This window comes from Giraffa tippelskirchi, chromosome 1 (genome assembly GCF_054371585.1).
Source record: "Giraffa tippelskirchi isolate mGirTip1 chromosome 1, T2T-mGirTip1v1.2.pri, whole genome shotgun sequence".
NCBI classification, from domain to species: Eukaryota; Metazoa; Chordata; class Mammalia; order Artiodactyla; family Giraffidae; genus Giraffa; species Giraffa tippelskirchi.
Window position 1 is genome coordinate 157,709,144 of NC_137275.1, and position 16,113 is coordinate 157,725,256.

The 16,113-nt window shown below is 35.1% G+C and overlaps 1 protein-coding gene across 3 annotated transcripts in view; it reads left to right on the plus strand.

The window, feature by feature from the left end:
* Positions 1 to 16,113, plus strand: part of BRD10 (bromodomain containing 10) — a 102,700-nt gene that overhangs the window by 79,319 nt on the left and 7,268 nt on the right. For all 3 annotated transcript variants that reach the window (XM_081500773.1, XM_081500781.1, XM_081500790.1), the window contains one exon: positions 13,256 to 13,371. In XM_081500773.1, the coding sequence (XP_081356899.1) occupies positions 13,256 to 13,371 (116 nt within the window). The remainder of the gene's footprint in view (positions 1 to 13,255; positions 13,372 to 16,113) is intronic.

The following is a 16,113-nucleotide window of genomic DNA, read 5'->3' on the forward strand; positions in this document are numbered from 1 at the left end:
CAGTGGTATGTCATAAAGCTGGTAAAATAAAATGTTTGTAGATCATTGTTACTATATGGAAGTATTTGTGAAATTGTTAACTTTTAAAAAATCCACAAATATATACACAATAATTACAGTATGTCAAAAGGCAGTTCTTTTGTAAGACATGTTTTAAGAGAATTAGAAAGGAATTCCAAGTCATGAATAAAATTAATCTTTACTATGTTCTTGAAATAATTTAAATTCTTAATAATAGGACTTCTCTTGCCTAACCAAAGGCTGTGCATTAACTAGATCAAACATTAAAGAAATCAGAAGCTTAGATTAAAGATGATTACACCCTAGTTTTTGTCAGAGTTTTGTAAAAGCCAGTGGTTATCAATGAGGAAGGATTTTGTACCCCTACTATGAGACTTTGGCAATGTCTGAAGACATATATGATTGACATAGTTGAAGAGGTGGTACTGGCACTTAATGGATAGAGGCCAGTAGTGCTACTAAAAATATTCCACATTGTATAATCTTACAATGCACATTGTATAATCTTACAATGCCCCTCACAACAAAGAATTACCTGGCCTCAAGTGTCAGTCATGCAGAGATTTCAGTAATGTCCAAATTATCCTTAAATAAGTTTTTGATGATTACATAATTATATATCTTATTTTCTTTTTCTAGATCTTTTGATAAAGGTTAACAAAACTGAAAAAACTCTCAGCTGTGGGGGGAAAGGTTCTTTACTGTTAAATAGTCATGTTTAAAGCTTTCAAAAAATTAAAATATCCTTTTGGAAACTCTGTATAATAAATAAGTTCCTTTACCTGTTATATTCTAGTCTTACTCATTAGGCACATACTTCCTCATTGTGGTCTGTGTATTGTACATAAAAATACGGTACTTTTTTGTATTCCTTGGTGCATATTCAGAGACTGAAAGTCTTTATCCTCAAGGAATTCACTTTGTTTATTTTTTTTATTTTATTTTATTTTTTTTAAATTAGTTTATTTATCTATTTTTTAACTTTACAATATTGTATTTGTTTTGCCATACATTGACATGAAGGAATTCACTTTAGAGCTTAAGCTTTTTCTCCCCAGTCCTGAGGATAAATCTTTAATCAGGATTGATTGGGCTGACTCCTGTCCTTTTATAAAAGACTTGATCTTTGATTTTCAAGCCATTTTTAAATTCAGGAGTCACTACTTCTAGACACTTGTTTAACTCACTTAATGACATGTTTATGTATTATTTGGGAATAAGGGAAGATAACATATGGACTTTATGAATAATCAAATGTTAACTGACATACTCAAAATAATAGTAAGGAAAGAGAACTAGATGATGGGAAACATGAACCAAAACAATAGCTGGCTAGTAAGACAAAGCTTCAACTGACTGTAGTCAGCAAATTATCTGAGAATGCATTATCTTCATTTATCTGTGGTAGGTCTCACTTTGGAGCTTTTCTTTTTTTGACATTTAATAACTACTCTGCTCAACTGAGAACTGGATATTAATTCCTATTAATAGTGCTCACTGTTTTCACTTACTGGAATTTGGCATAGACTGTACCCCATCAGGGAAACTTTCTTAAAAGTAATATTTGAACCTGTTTTCTTCCAATGAACATTCCAATTAAAAAGGGAAAGTGTTTTATATTTTTTACATCAGCCAGAGAATTAATGCTGCATGTTCTCAGCATGGAGTGAACTTCAGGGAAGAATTGAACTAGGTGACAGATCCTTCTATAGTTAGAGCTTCATAGTGCAGCTTTTATAATTTGCCTTAAACTCTTTTGAATTACATATCATACACACTTGCTCAAATATATGTAAGTTTAAATGCCAAATATTTTTCAAAGCCCTGAGTAAATTTTTATTATTTTTTATTTAATTTATCTATTTCTGTTTAACTCTACTGCCTTTCACTGACAAGAGTTCTGACAAATTGAATTTAAATCCATGAGGTGCTTGAGACCAAAAGATGAACTTCACATCATTCTGTTTATTTATATTACAGAAGAAATCAAAATCTTTGGAAAGCCCCCAAAATTTAAAGATAGAATAGTTTAATACCTTTTGTGAACTAGGGAAGAATATCATCCAAACAATAGAGAAGATTAAACACTAATAAAACTTCCCTACCATCTTACCGACTCAATAGATATGAAGGTAAAAGTGATACATTATTTATTAAAGGAAAATTAATCCAGATCTACCAAAGAATAAAAAAAAGTCTAAATAGAAGACACAGAGTCCACATATGGATCTCTAGCACTTGAAAATAGAAAAAAATATATATATTCTTGTATAGAACCAGTTTCTTTTAATGAGGATATGATGCTAACTAGTTGTAGCAAGTGCTTTTAATTAGGACAAAAGTATTTTAAGGCAGATGTAGTTGCATGAAATACTGATAGACGATTTAAAAAACAAAAAAGGTTTTAGGGTCCAAAACTAACAGTAATCAATAACCACTTAGTATAGGAATATAGGTTTTAGCCCTGTAAACCCTAGAGTCACTGCTTTAAAATATGAAACAATGGCTTGTTCATAATGATGACCCAAGTCAGTAAGAGTTAAATTATATTCATTGTGTGCTCAGAAAATCTGGAAGACATATATTTTAGGAATGTTTTTATCAATTTTTGAAAATCTTTTCAGCTAAGTAGAAAATCTCAGCTAAGAAATTTACTTCTGTGGTTTGAATACTTATTGTGGACCTACTGTGTGCTGGGTATTGTAATGGAGCCTGAGAAAGTAAAAATAAGTAGAATATTGACCCTGCTTTTAGTATATCCCCAGTCTTAATTTCACTTACATGGAACTTTTTATGCTCTGATGTTACCAATGTAGCATTACTTAGTGATTCAGATTGTGCTGTGAATTGCTTGAGAACCCACCTTTCTGATAAAAGGTGTAGATTTGATTAAATGTTATTAACCTCTTTGCTACCACCGATTTACTAAAAAGGGTCAGATTCAGATACCACCCAGTAGTTAATTTCTAGTCCAGGATTTTTCCTTCTTTATGAATGGAAGTGGTTACATACCATCAGTTATATCCATACAGTTAGAATTTCTTCCCCAGTAATAATGACTACTTCACTGGGAATGTGATCTGTCCACTGTCTCTGCAAAGTCAAGTGACACTGAAACTTCCAGTATTATCACTGATGTAGTTGTTTATCATCATGCTTTCTAGTTAAATGCTCATTTAGAAATACAATGGAAACATTGTACGTGCTGTGCAGTGTTGGATATCTTTAAATGCTTCTTGTTTCCTATTGAATTAGTATTAAGACAAAGTGGGTACGAGTACCTAAAGAGAAAACACTAGTATATGATAGAATAGTTCATATTAAGACCTCTGGTAGTGTTAAAGTACTTTTTTTAACTTCTTCCATACTAATATTCAAACACTTCACTGTATTGTCTAGCTAGTACTTTTTCAAGAGACTGTAAACCAACAAGATGAATGTGGTATTTTACCCCCAAAACTGTGAATATGCAGGAATATATTAATACAGTGGTAGTTTCTTTAGGTGAGCAATAAGAAAAAAAAGTAAATACTTGTTACCTTTTCATTTACTATTAGATTAAGGAGAATGTGAAATAATTAAATTATTAAAATGATTAATTCTAGCTAATTTGTGCTATGTTTTTACCCATTTCCATTAAATTATTTGCAACCTATCTTTGGATATTCCTAATGTTTTTAAATAAGACATTTTTGCATATAAATCCATTTGACTTTTCTAAAAGCTATTTGAATTTTATTGGAAAAGCATGATGTATTATTATATAATCCCTTTCCACCATATGATTTATGTCTGTGACAAGAACCAAGCCTATAAAAAAAAATGCTCTTTTATGATCCCTGTTTCTGTGCTCTAGCAACACGTGTAAGTAGAAGCATGTAGAAAGAGAGCATTGATGCCTTTTTCATATACATTGTTTTTGTACTCTTCTTTTTAAAAAAAATTATTTGTATCATCACAATAACACCATTTCAATTTAAAAAATATTCTTTATGTATTTATATATGATAATCTTTTTCTTCATACAATGGTTGATAGCGATTTTGTTTAAAAATCAATGTAAGAAAATCTATAAATAACAGAATGAATTGTATAAATCAATTACTTTCACCTAATATTCAGAGTATCTCAACTTATTAAATGTGCAAAAGATCCATAGTGATGAGACATTTAATAAATCTAGAATTTATTTGTTTTCCTCTTTTCTTCCTTCTAGATGTTCAGTGTCCCCAGCATCAGTAGATTGCCAATTCCCTCTCCTTGCAACACCCCAGCCAGTATTAATGCTGGTCTGTCATACCCATCCCAGATTACTGCAGCAGAATGGAGTTTTTCTTTAGTTGTAAGGTAAGTTTCCCTCCCCACTCATTTCACACACACAGACTTAGCTTTCCATTTTACAATATTGTGTAGTTTTGTAAGTTTTTTCAGAGTATCTTTTCTCTTGTGGTTCCTTAGGTTATTAACATATCACATTACAAAGCTTATAAAACTGCATAATATAATAAAGCACTTATCTTGTGACCATAGATGAACTCCTTGTTGTAGTAATCCCTATCAGGTTATAAAAGCTTTAGCATTTGACAGTTGAGCCATCTCATGGAAAGGGAGCTGGCAATCTACAGCTGCTATGGACATTGGATGAGAAAATATTGAAAGGTAAGCCTCAAATTTAGATCATATTGTATATTTTTGGTTCCATGGTGTGTGCTTGAATTCATACTTTATGTTAAACTTTATAGTAAATATATGAAAGAAAGATATATCACTCTCTTCTTTTTAAAGTGACCATCAGTAAATATTTGGATTATTAAGTTCATGTAACACATCGGGATTATTTTGGAAGCATTTTTTATTCCTGAAAATGGAATTCTAATTATTAGAAGTAGTTCATTTATCCCCATATTGACATACCTTTTACAAAGAAAAGTCAGGACTAAACTTGCATACGTAAAGCTTATTAAATGTATTTTTAATATAGAAACAGTTACAACACTGTTCCACAAATAACCATTTACTCTTAGTCTTTCTACCTACCATCTTTTTTTTTCTGTTTTTTTTTTTTTAATTTTAATCAGAGGCTAATTACTTTACAATATTGTGGTTTTTGCCATTCATTCACATGACTCAGCCATGGGTGTACGTGTGTTCCCCATCCTGAACCTCCCTCCCCATCCCATCCCTCAGGGTCATCCCAGTGCACCAGCCCTGAGCACCCTGTCTCACGCATCGAACCTGGACTGGCGATCTGTTTCACATGTTATAATATACATGTTTCAAAACCATTCTCTCAAATCATCCCACCCTCACCTTCTCCCACAGAGTCCAAAAGACTGTTCTATACATCTTTGTCTCTTTCGCTGTCTCGAATATAGGGTTATCATTACCATCTTCCTAAATTCCATACATATGTTTTAATATACTGTATTGGTGTTTTTCTTTCTGACTTACTTCACTCTGTGTAATAGGCTCCAGTTTCATCCACCTCATTAGGACTGATTCAAATGCATTCTATTTAATAGCTGAGTAATATTCCATTGCGTGTATGTACCACAGCTTTCTTATCCATTCTTCTGCTGATGGACATCTAGGTTGCTTCCATGTCCTGGCTATTGTAAACAGTGTTGTGATGAACATTGGGGTATGCGTGTCTCTTTCCATTCTGGTTTCCTCGGTGTGTATGCCCAGCAGTGGGATTGCTGGGTTATATGGAAGTTCTATTTCCAGTTTTTAAGGAATCTCTACACTGTTCTCCATAATGGCTGTACTAGTTTGCATTCCCACCAGCAGTGTAAGAAGGTTCCCTTTTCTCCACACCCTCTCCAGCATTTATTGTTTGTAGACATTTGGGTAGCAGCCATTCTGACCTGCGTGAGATGGTACCTCATTGTGGTTTTGCTTTACATTTTTCTGATAATAAATGATGTTGAGCATCTTTTCATGTGTTTGTTAGCCATCTGTATGTCTTCTTTGGAGAAATGTCTGTTTAGTTTTCTTTGGCCCATTTTTTTTAATTGGGTCGTTTATTGAGAATTGGAATTGAGCTGCAGGAGTTGCTTGTATATTTTTGAGATTAATTCTTTGTCAGTTGCTTCATTTGCTGTTACTTTCTTCCGTTCTGAAGGCTGTCTTTTCACCTTATAGTTTCCTTCGTTGTGCAAAAGCTTCTAAGTTTAATTAGGTCCCATTTGTTTATTTTTGCCTTTGTTTCCATTACTCTGAGAGGTGGATAATAGAGGATCCTGCTATGATTTATGTCAGAGAGTATTTTGCCTATGTTTTCCTCTAGGAGTTTTATCCATTTTGAGTTTATTTTTGTGTATGGTGTTAGAAAGTGTTCTAGTTTCATTCTTTTACAAGTGTTTGACCAGTTTTCCCAGCACCACTTGTTAAAGCGATTGTCTTTTCTCCATTGTATGTTCTTGCCTCCTTTGTCAAAAATAAGGTGTCCATAGGTGTGTGGATTTATCTCTGAGCTTTCTGTTTTGTTCCATTGATCCATGTTTCTGTCTTTGTGCCTGTACCATACTGTCTTCATGACTGTAACTTTGTAGTATAGCCTGAAGTCAGGCAGGTTGATTCCTCCAGTTCCATTCTTCTTTCTCAAGATTGCTTTGGCTAGTTAAAGTTTTTTGTATTTCCATACAAATTGTGAAATTATTTGTTCTAGTTCTCCGAAAAATATCATTGGTAGCTTGATAGGGATTGCATTGAATCTATAGATTGCTTTGGGTAGTATACTCATTTTCACTATGCAGATTCTTCCAATCCATGAACATGGTATATTTCTCCATCTATTTTTATCATCTTTGATTTCTTTTGTTAGTGTTTTATATTTTTCTATCTATAAATCTTTTGGTTTTTTAGGTAGATTTATTCCTAAGTATTTTATTATTTTTGTTGCAATGGTGAATATAATTGTTTTCTTAATTTCTCTTTCTGTTTTCTCATTGTTAGTGTATAGGAATGCACGGAATTTCTGTGTGTTAGTTTTATATCCTGCAACTTTACTGTATTCATTGATTAGCTCTAGTAATTTTCTGGTGGTGTCTTTAGGGTTTTCTATGTAGAGGATCATGTTGTCTGCAAACAGTGAGTTTTACTTCTTCTTTTCCAATCTGGATTCCTTTTCTTTCTTTTTCTTCTCTGTTTGCTGTGGCTAAAACTTCGAAAACTATGTTCAATAGTAGTGGTGAGAGTGGGCATCCTTGTCTTGTTCCTGACTTTAGGGGAAATACTTGCAATCTTTCACCATTGAGGATAATGTTTGCTGTGGGTTTATCATATATGGCTTTTATTATGTTGAGTTATGCTCCTTCTATGCCTGCTTTCTGGAGGGTTTTTATCATAAATGGGTGTTGAATTTTGTCAAAGGCTTTCTCTGCATCTATTAAAATAATCATATGGTTTTTATCTTTCAGTTTGTTAATGTGGTGTATTACGTGATTGATTTGCAAATATTGAAGAATCCTTGCATCCCTGGGAGAAAGCCCATTTGCTCATGATGTATGATCTTTTTAATATTGTTGTTAGATTCTATTTGCTAGAATTTTGTTAAGGATTTTTGCATCTGTTTTCATCAGTGATATTGGCCTGTAGTTTTCTTTTTTTGTGGCATCTTTGTCTGGTTTTGGTATTAGTGTGATGGCCTCATAGAATGAGTTTGGAAGTTTACCTTCCTCTGCAATTTTCTGGAAGAGTTTGAGTAGGATAGGTGTTAGCTCATCTCTAAATTTTTGTCTATCTACTATCTTTATCTTTTATTCTGTGTTGATCAGTACAGATGAAGATTGTAAGAGCCTGTCTGATTTTCATTATATCCATATTCTCATGTATTTGGAGATAGGGAGCTTGCTGTTTTCCTTGTTTTTTAATTCACTTTTAAACTTTAGATCACCATAGTTTTAAGTACTATTTTAATTTAAGTAAATTTTAGAGATTTTAATATTTGCATCACAGAGATATGTAAATATAGGAATTAACACCATACAGTCTCTTTTTTAGGAACTGTCTGTATGTAGGCCAGGAGAAGTGGCTTTGTGCAGTGGAAGGAAAGTGGATTTTAGCATTCAGGATATCTAAAGTTTTAGTCTTCTCCCACCTACAAGTACTTCTCTGTTTACCTTAGACATTTTCCGTCTGTAAAATTATGTCTGCTAAGTTCCCTTTTAGCTTTAAAAATTTCATCCTAGAAGCATGATAGTTTTTCCTCTATCTATGTATATGAAGTTGGTCAGTCAGAAAAGCTATTGCTGACTTTCAGTTAATCTGATTGAAAGTTCAGGAAATACTTGTTTGATTTTAAATATATTTTTATTTTATATTAGGTCTAAGTTAAGTCAGATTATTACCATTTGGTTAACTTTATTTAAAAATTCATAACTTCTCTACATTAGTTCCATTGTATACTGTGATACTCTTGAGATCAGCACTGGGTAGAAAAGAACATACTATTATAAATCCATTTGGGTTATATTGACCAAAGAAGATAATAAATGAAACAAACAGTGTGAGTTTCTCTTTTACTGTCAAGTGATTAAAGTACCTTACTGCATCAAACACCAGTCCCAGAGCAGTGAGTCTGAATTTTTTTTTAAACATGTCCCACCTTTTGATCGATGACACACATACCCCATGGCAGGTATAGGGATGCCCTTTGTTGAGGTCATTATATCCCTTATGTGTATCTTCTTCTAGTCAAAAATTTTATCAGCCTTTACTTTCTGTAATTTGTGTTATGAAAATTAATAAACTTTTTTTCAAATATAGAGTGATTAAATAGGCATTTTCAAATATAAATTAGGAGCCACACCATCACTACCCCAAGTTGCAAATATACAGAATAAAGAAAGGGAAGAAGGCCAAAAAAAACATATATAAAGTTAAAAGGCCTTAGACATTTACAAACAGGTCAGTGGGTGAAACAGTTATATGAAAGTTAGGACTCTGTTCTCTGATTAATTTATATGACCCCTTCCCTGTGTGCTGTTAGTTCAGTCATATATTTTCTGGGCATTAGATTAATTAAAATTTAGTAACCAAAATAAAATCAAAAGGTAAAGTCTTCCTAATATGTTTCAAATTCTTTCCTATAAAAATTAATATTGTAATTTAGTCAAGACACAAACAGAGCTGATAAATGTCTTGAAATAGTATCCAGTTACACAGTCTCCACTTCATGTGCCTCAACTACCTAGTCCTAAACGTAGCGCAATTCTGTTAGTTCTGCATTCCCTACTCCGCCACAACTATGCTAACTTATACAGCAACCATACTGCCTGGGTTTACTCAAATCTGTCATTCTTCTTCATATTAACTCCCAGTTAATAACTGGGGGAAGGCATGGCTGTCTACTCCAGTATTCTTGCCTAGAGAATCTCATGGACAGAGGAACCTGGTGGGCTATACAGTTCATAGAGTCACAAAGAATCTGACAACTGAAGCAACTTAGCTTGCACACACAATAAAGAATTCAGCATGCTGGCTCCCCCTAGTCTTTTAATGCTTTTCCACTTAATTATACCAGGAAGAGCATATTCTCCCCTGCTTCTTCATTCCTTATATCTTTCATTTTTCTGCTCTCCTTAGCTTCAGTTCAGTTGCTCAGTCGTGTCCGACTCTTTGCGACCCCATGGACTTGAGGATGACAGGCCTCCCTGTCCATCACCAACAGGCCTCCTTGTCCATCACCAACTCGCAGAGCTTTCTGAAACTCATGTCCATCAAGTTGGTGATGCCATCCAACCATCTCATCCTCTGTCATCCCCTTTTCTTCCTGCCTTCAGTCTTTCCCAGCATCAGGGTCTTTTCCAATGAGTCAGTTCTTCGCATCAAGTGGCCAAAGTATTGGAGTTTCAGCTTCAGCATCAGTCCTTCCAGTGAATATTCAGGACTGATTTCCTTTAGGACTGACTGGCTTGATCTCCTTGCAGTCCAAGGGACTCTCAAGAGTCCTCTCCAACACCGCAGTTCAAAAGCATAAATTCTTTGGCACTCAGCTTTCTTTATGGTCCAACTTTCACACCAACTCTCACATCCATACATGACTACTGGAAAAACCATAGCTTTGACTAGACAGACCTTTGTTGGCAAAGGAACATCTCTGCTTTTTAATATGCTGTCTAGGTTGGTCGTAGCTTTTCTTCCAAGGAGCAAGCATCTTTTAATTTCACGGCTGCAGTCATCATCTGCAGTGATTTTGGAGCCCCAAAAAATAAAGTCTCTCACTGTTTGCACTGTTTCCCCATCTATTTGCCATGAAGTGATGGGACCAAATGCCATGATCTTAGTCTCCTGAATGTTGAGTTTTAAGCCAACTTTTTCATGCTCCTCTTTCATTTTCATTAAGAGGCTCTTTAGTTCCTTTTTGCTTTCTGCCAGAAGGGTGAGTGTTTTCTGTGTACCTGAGGTTACTGATATTTCTCCCAGCAATCTTGATTGCAGCTTGTGCTTCATCCAGCACGGCATTTTGTATGATGTACTCTGCATTTAAGTTAAATAAGCAGGGTGAAATATACAGCCTTGAGGTACTCCTTTCCCTATTTGGAACCAGTCTGTTCCATGTCCAATTCTAACTGTTGCTTCTTGACCCGCATACAGATTTCTCAGGAGGCAGGTCAGGTGGTCTGGTATTCCCATCTCCTGAAGAGTTTTCCACAGTTTGTTGTGGTCCACACAGTCAAAGGCATTGGCATAGTTAATAAAACAGAAGTAGATGTTTTTCTGGAGCTCTCATGCTTTTTCTATGATTCAACAGATGTTGGCAATTTGATCTCTGATTCCTCTGCCTTTTCTAAATCCAGCTTGAACATCTGGAATTTCACAGTTCATGTAGTGTTGAAGCCTGGCTTGGAGAATTTTGACCATTACTTTGCTATCCTGTGAGATGAGTGCAATTGTGCAGTAGTTTGAACATTGTTTGGCATTGCCTTTCTTTGGGATTGGAATGAAAACTGACCTTTTCCAGTCCTGTGGCCACTGCTGAGTTTCCCAAATTTGCTGCCATATTGAGTGCAGCATTTTAACAGCATCATCATCCTGGTGGCTCAGCTGGTTAAGAATCTGCCTGCAATGCAGGAGACCTGGGTTCAGTCCCTGGGTTGGGAAGATCCCCTGGAGAAGGGAACAGCTACCTTCTCCAGTATTCTGGCCTGGATAATTCCATGGACTGTATAGTCCATAGGGTTGCAAAGAGTTGGACATAGCTGAGCGACTTTCCCTCTTTAGCTTAGGAAAAGTTTTATTTCCACACTCACCATTTCATTTTTGAACCAAATAGAAGTTGAGATGTAGAAAAAGGAATGTTGTTGATACGCCTTGTTAAAGGGAAAAGTCTTCTCCATCTACCTATTTTCTATTTTTTATTGAAACAAAATCTTAGCTCATTCCAAAAAGGATTTAGACTGACTATTATCTGCCTTTTCATCTTCCTCAGATAGCTTTCCATAGGTTAAAAGTATTTTTTTGCTCAGTTTTATTGTTCATAGTCTAATAGTTTTACTTTCATGGGTTAGAATAAGCGCTTTATACTACCTCATAACATTCCTTTGAGAAAAATAACTTGAGGCATAACTTGTTAGTTGGGTCCTTTTAGAAAGCTTTTGACAAGATGTCTGTTCAGGTTAGTATATTATATGAAATAAAAAATTAACTTTTTTTGAAAATTTTTCACATACTATAATTTGTTATACCGCTGCTAAGTCGCTTCAGTCGTGTCCGACTCTGCGCGATCCCATAGACGACAGCCCACCAGGCTCCCCTGTCCCTGGGATTCTCCAGGCAAGAACACTGGAGTGGGTTGCCATTTCCTTCTCCAATGCATGAAAGTGAAAAGTGAAAGTGAAATCGCTCAGTTGTGTCCGACTCTTAGCGACCCCATGGACTGCAACCTACCCAGCTCCTCCGTCCATGGGATTTTCCAGGCAAGAGCTAAGAAGACACAAAGAAAGTTGGGAAGTTTATGCACAGATTAGTATATGCTTTACTCTAGGGACTGGTTATTTTTCTGCCTTAATGTTCTGCCTGTATGCAAATGTGACTCAGAGTTCCTGTGGGATGAAATCTAGTTTTATGCAGGTTAAATGTGATCTATAACATATACTTGTATGTTTTTGTTATAAAAGAAGTAAAATGAGTGGACTGTATGGTATGCAAATTATATCTCAAAGCTGTTTACCAAATAAAAAATACAACATGGTTATATAACAGTAAACAATAATAGTGATAGTGGTGGTGATGTTGATAGATGTGGAGAAGTTGCTTACCTATAATCTTATTGTTTCTATGGTATGCAAATAATTTTATGGGTACTGTGACATATATCTTTACTAGAGGTTTTTATAACCTGTGTCAGACTGAAGTTATGTGATACAGTTTTTAAGAGGTAGTGATATAGTTAGTTCTAGAACTTGGACTACACCAACAGGCAGATCTGGGTTTAAGTCAGAGAACGTTTAAACAAGCCATTTAATCTCCCTGAGCCTTAGTTTCATCATTTGTTAAGTAAGACTAAAAATGCACACACTTTAGGTTTTTGTAACTGCTGTTTCGTGTACACACTCATGCTCACTTAATCTTTCTCTCCCTATCTCTCTCCCTGTCTCTTTCTCTTCATGTATAAATGAAATACTTAGGATGATACTTAGCAAATGGGGGGGTGTCAAATTATTATCCCTTAGTATAGCATGAAAATAATGGAAATGGTGACCACTTGTTTGCTTTTCTGTGCTGAAAACATTTTTAAATAAGATAATTTCCTAAGGAAGTTTGTTAAGAGGACTGCTTTTGGACATGATAACAATTTGGGTTTTTCTCTTTCTTTTTTTTCCCCAACCTTTTGGAAAAATTACAAAAACATTACAGAAATGAGCCATATAATTTACATAATTATGTGAACATATCTTTACATGTATTTTAGTGATTTATTGAATATTTATAATTGACCCAATGAAAAACTTTAAAAAACTTTTTGTGTCCTGGTTTGATTAAATGGGTATTAGATTTCTCCTGTATAGTTGAAAATCTTTAAAGTAGATCAAAGAAGATTTATCATAGGATATTTTTCTCCTTTTTGCAACCTTCTGAAGAAGAGATATGTACTTATTTGATGGGTATTGGGATTTTGTTTTGTTTTTTACTCATCGGGATTTTGTTTTGTTTTTTACTCAGAAAATAAGTCTTGGTGTTGACTTTTAGATTGAATCTAAAGGATTTACTTTTCAAATTGTGTTTTTAGGGCAAATGGTATCATCGGAGGCAAGCTGTAAAAGAATTGCATAGTACATTGATACGTCTTTTAAACGAATTGCTGCCATGGGAACCAAAGTTAATGAAAGCTTTTCAAAGAAACAGGTAAATCAAGCTTTATTATCTATTTTACTTAGTTTAACACTCTTACTTTATGATTATGGAAGATGTCCTAAAATTAGCAGTGTCCCGTTGATTTGTAATTCAGATATTTTTGAGCCTGTGTGCAAGGCACTTCCTAAGTCCTGACAAAGTAATGTTAATTAAACGAAACCCCTACTGTGTGGTTTATATTCTTTTTTCCCCCAGTTTTTTTCATTGTGGTAAAATGCACAAATAAAATTCACCATCTTAACTAGTCTTAAGTGTATGGTTCAGTGCTATATTTAATACCATTTTTTTTTAACATTCATAATGTTGTGTTTCTCTCAGCCTATCCATCTCCAGAACTCTTCATCTTGTGAAACTGAAACTCTATACCTTCCTTCCCCCATCCCCTAGCAACCACCATTGTACTTTCTGTGTCTAGGATTTTGACTACTCTAAGTACATCATATAATACAAAATATTTGTCTTTTCATGACTGTCTTTATTTCACTTAGCATGTTTTCAAGGTTCATCCATGTTGTAGAGTTTATTTCCTTTTAAAGACTGAATTAAAAAAAAAAAAAAGACTCATTTGAAAAGACCCTGATGCTAGGAAAGATTGAAGGCAGGAGGAGAAGGGGACAAAAGAGGATGAGATGGTTGGATAGCATCACCAACTCAATGGACATGAGTTTGAGTAAACTCCAGGAGTTGGTGATGGACAGGGATGCCTGGCATGCTGCAGTCCATGGGGTCACAAAGAGTTGGACACAACTGAGTGACTGAACTGAATATTGCATTTTATGCATATACCACATTTTACTTATTCATTCATCTGTAATGGGCATTTGGGAGGCTTTTCATGTTTTAGTTATTATGAATAATGCTGCTGTGAACATGGGTATACAAATATCTAAGACCCTGCTTTCAAATGTTGGAGATGTACACCTAGAAGTGGACTATGGTAATTCTACTTTTAATTTTTTTCTAAATGAAACAAATATGAATATTTTTAATGATAGAAGGTACATTTCACAAAGAAGATAGACATCATAAACCTGATTTTTTGAGGAACTATCATATTTTCTATAGTGTCTGTACAATTCTACATTCCCATCATAAGTGTACAAGAGTTCCAGTTTCCCCACATCCTCACCAGTATTTGTTATTTTCTGGTTTTTTAATAGCCATCCTAATGAGTATAATGTTGTATATCATTGTAGTTTGGATTTTCACTTCCCTAATAATTAGTGAAATTGAGTACATGTTTTAAGTGCTTATTGGCAATTTATGTGTCTTTGGAGAAATATCTAGATATTTTGTTGTTTTTGTTGATTGAATCTCCTTACTAGTTATGTCTATTCAGACAGACTCAAATGTCAGATGATGATAAGTGCTGTGAAGAGAAATGAAGCTGGTTAAAAGGAATAAGATATACTTGTTTTGCGTATAAATTACCATATGTAAAATAGATAGACAGTGGAAATTTGCTGCATGACGCAGGGAACTCAAATCAGGTGCTCTGTGACAACTAAAGGGGTGGGATGAGGTGGGAGGAAGGTTCACGAGGGAAGGAACTTTTGTACACCTATGGCTGATTCATGTTAATGTAAGGCAGAAGCCAACACAATATTGTAAAGCAATTATTCTATCATTAAAATTTTTTACGTGTATTTTATTCAGGTATAGTTGATTTACAATGTTGTGTTGATTTCTGCTATACAGCAAAGTGACTCATCTATATACTGTATTCTTTTTTGTCTTTTTCATAATGGTTTATCACAGGATATAGTTCACTGTGCTATACAGGAAAAAAAAAAAAGAAATGCTTGTTTTGGACTTCCCTGGTGGTCCAGTGGTTAAAAATCCACCTGCCAATGCAGGGGACACAGGTTTGATTCCTGGTCCAGGAAGATTTCACATGCTTTGGGAGCAGCGAAGCCCATGGGCCACAAATATTGAAGCCGCCATGCTCTAGGGCCCGTGTGTTGCAAGTACTGAAGCCTGCATACCCTAGAGCCCATGCTTCTCAACAAGAGAAGCCACTGCAATGAGAAGCCCGTGCATCACAAGCAGAGAGAAACCCCCAACTTACCACAACTCAAGAAAGCCCAAGTGTGGCAACAAAGACCCAACACAGCCAAAAATAAATAAATACTTTTTAAAAAAGAAAGAAATGCTTGGTTTAGATGGGATAATGATTGCTCTTTTACAGGATGTTGGGTAAAGTTTCCTTGATGAGTTGGTGTTTGAAAAGAGACCTGAAGGAAATAGGGAAGAGAAGCATGTGGATATCTAAGGTGCAGAAGCTCTAAGGTTGAAAGCATGTTTGACATATATTGGAGATGCAAAGGGGTGAGAATAAGCAGAGCTGAGTGAATGAGGAGGAAAGTGATAAGAGTCGAGAGTCAGAGAAATACAGAGAAAGGTACCCAGATCACGTCTTTTCCAATGAGTCAGCTCTTCGCATCAGGTGGCCAAAGTATTGGACCTTCAGCAGAGCAGGGCTTCAGAGGATGAGATGGTTAAATAGCATCACCAACTCAATGGACATGAATTTGAGCAAACTGTGGGAGATAGTGGAGGACAGAGGAGCTGGCATGCTACAGTCCATGGGGTAGCGAAGAGTCGGAAGAGTCGGAAATAACTTAATGACTGAACAACAACACAGCCAGACCATATAGGAATTTAAGGCGTTTGGCTTTTACTCTGAGACGAGCCTTTGAAAGGTTTTAAACAGAGGAATTACATGATCTGACT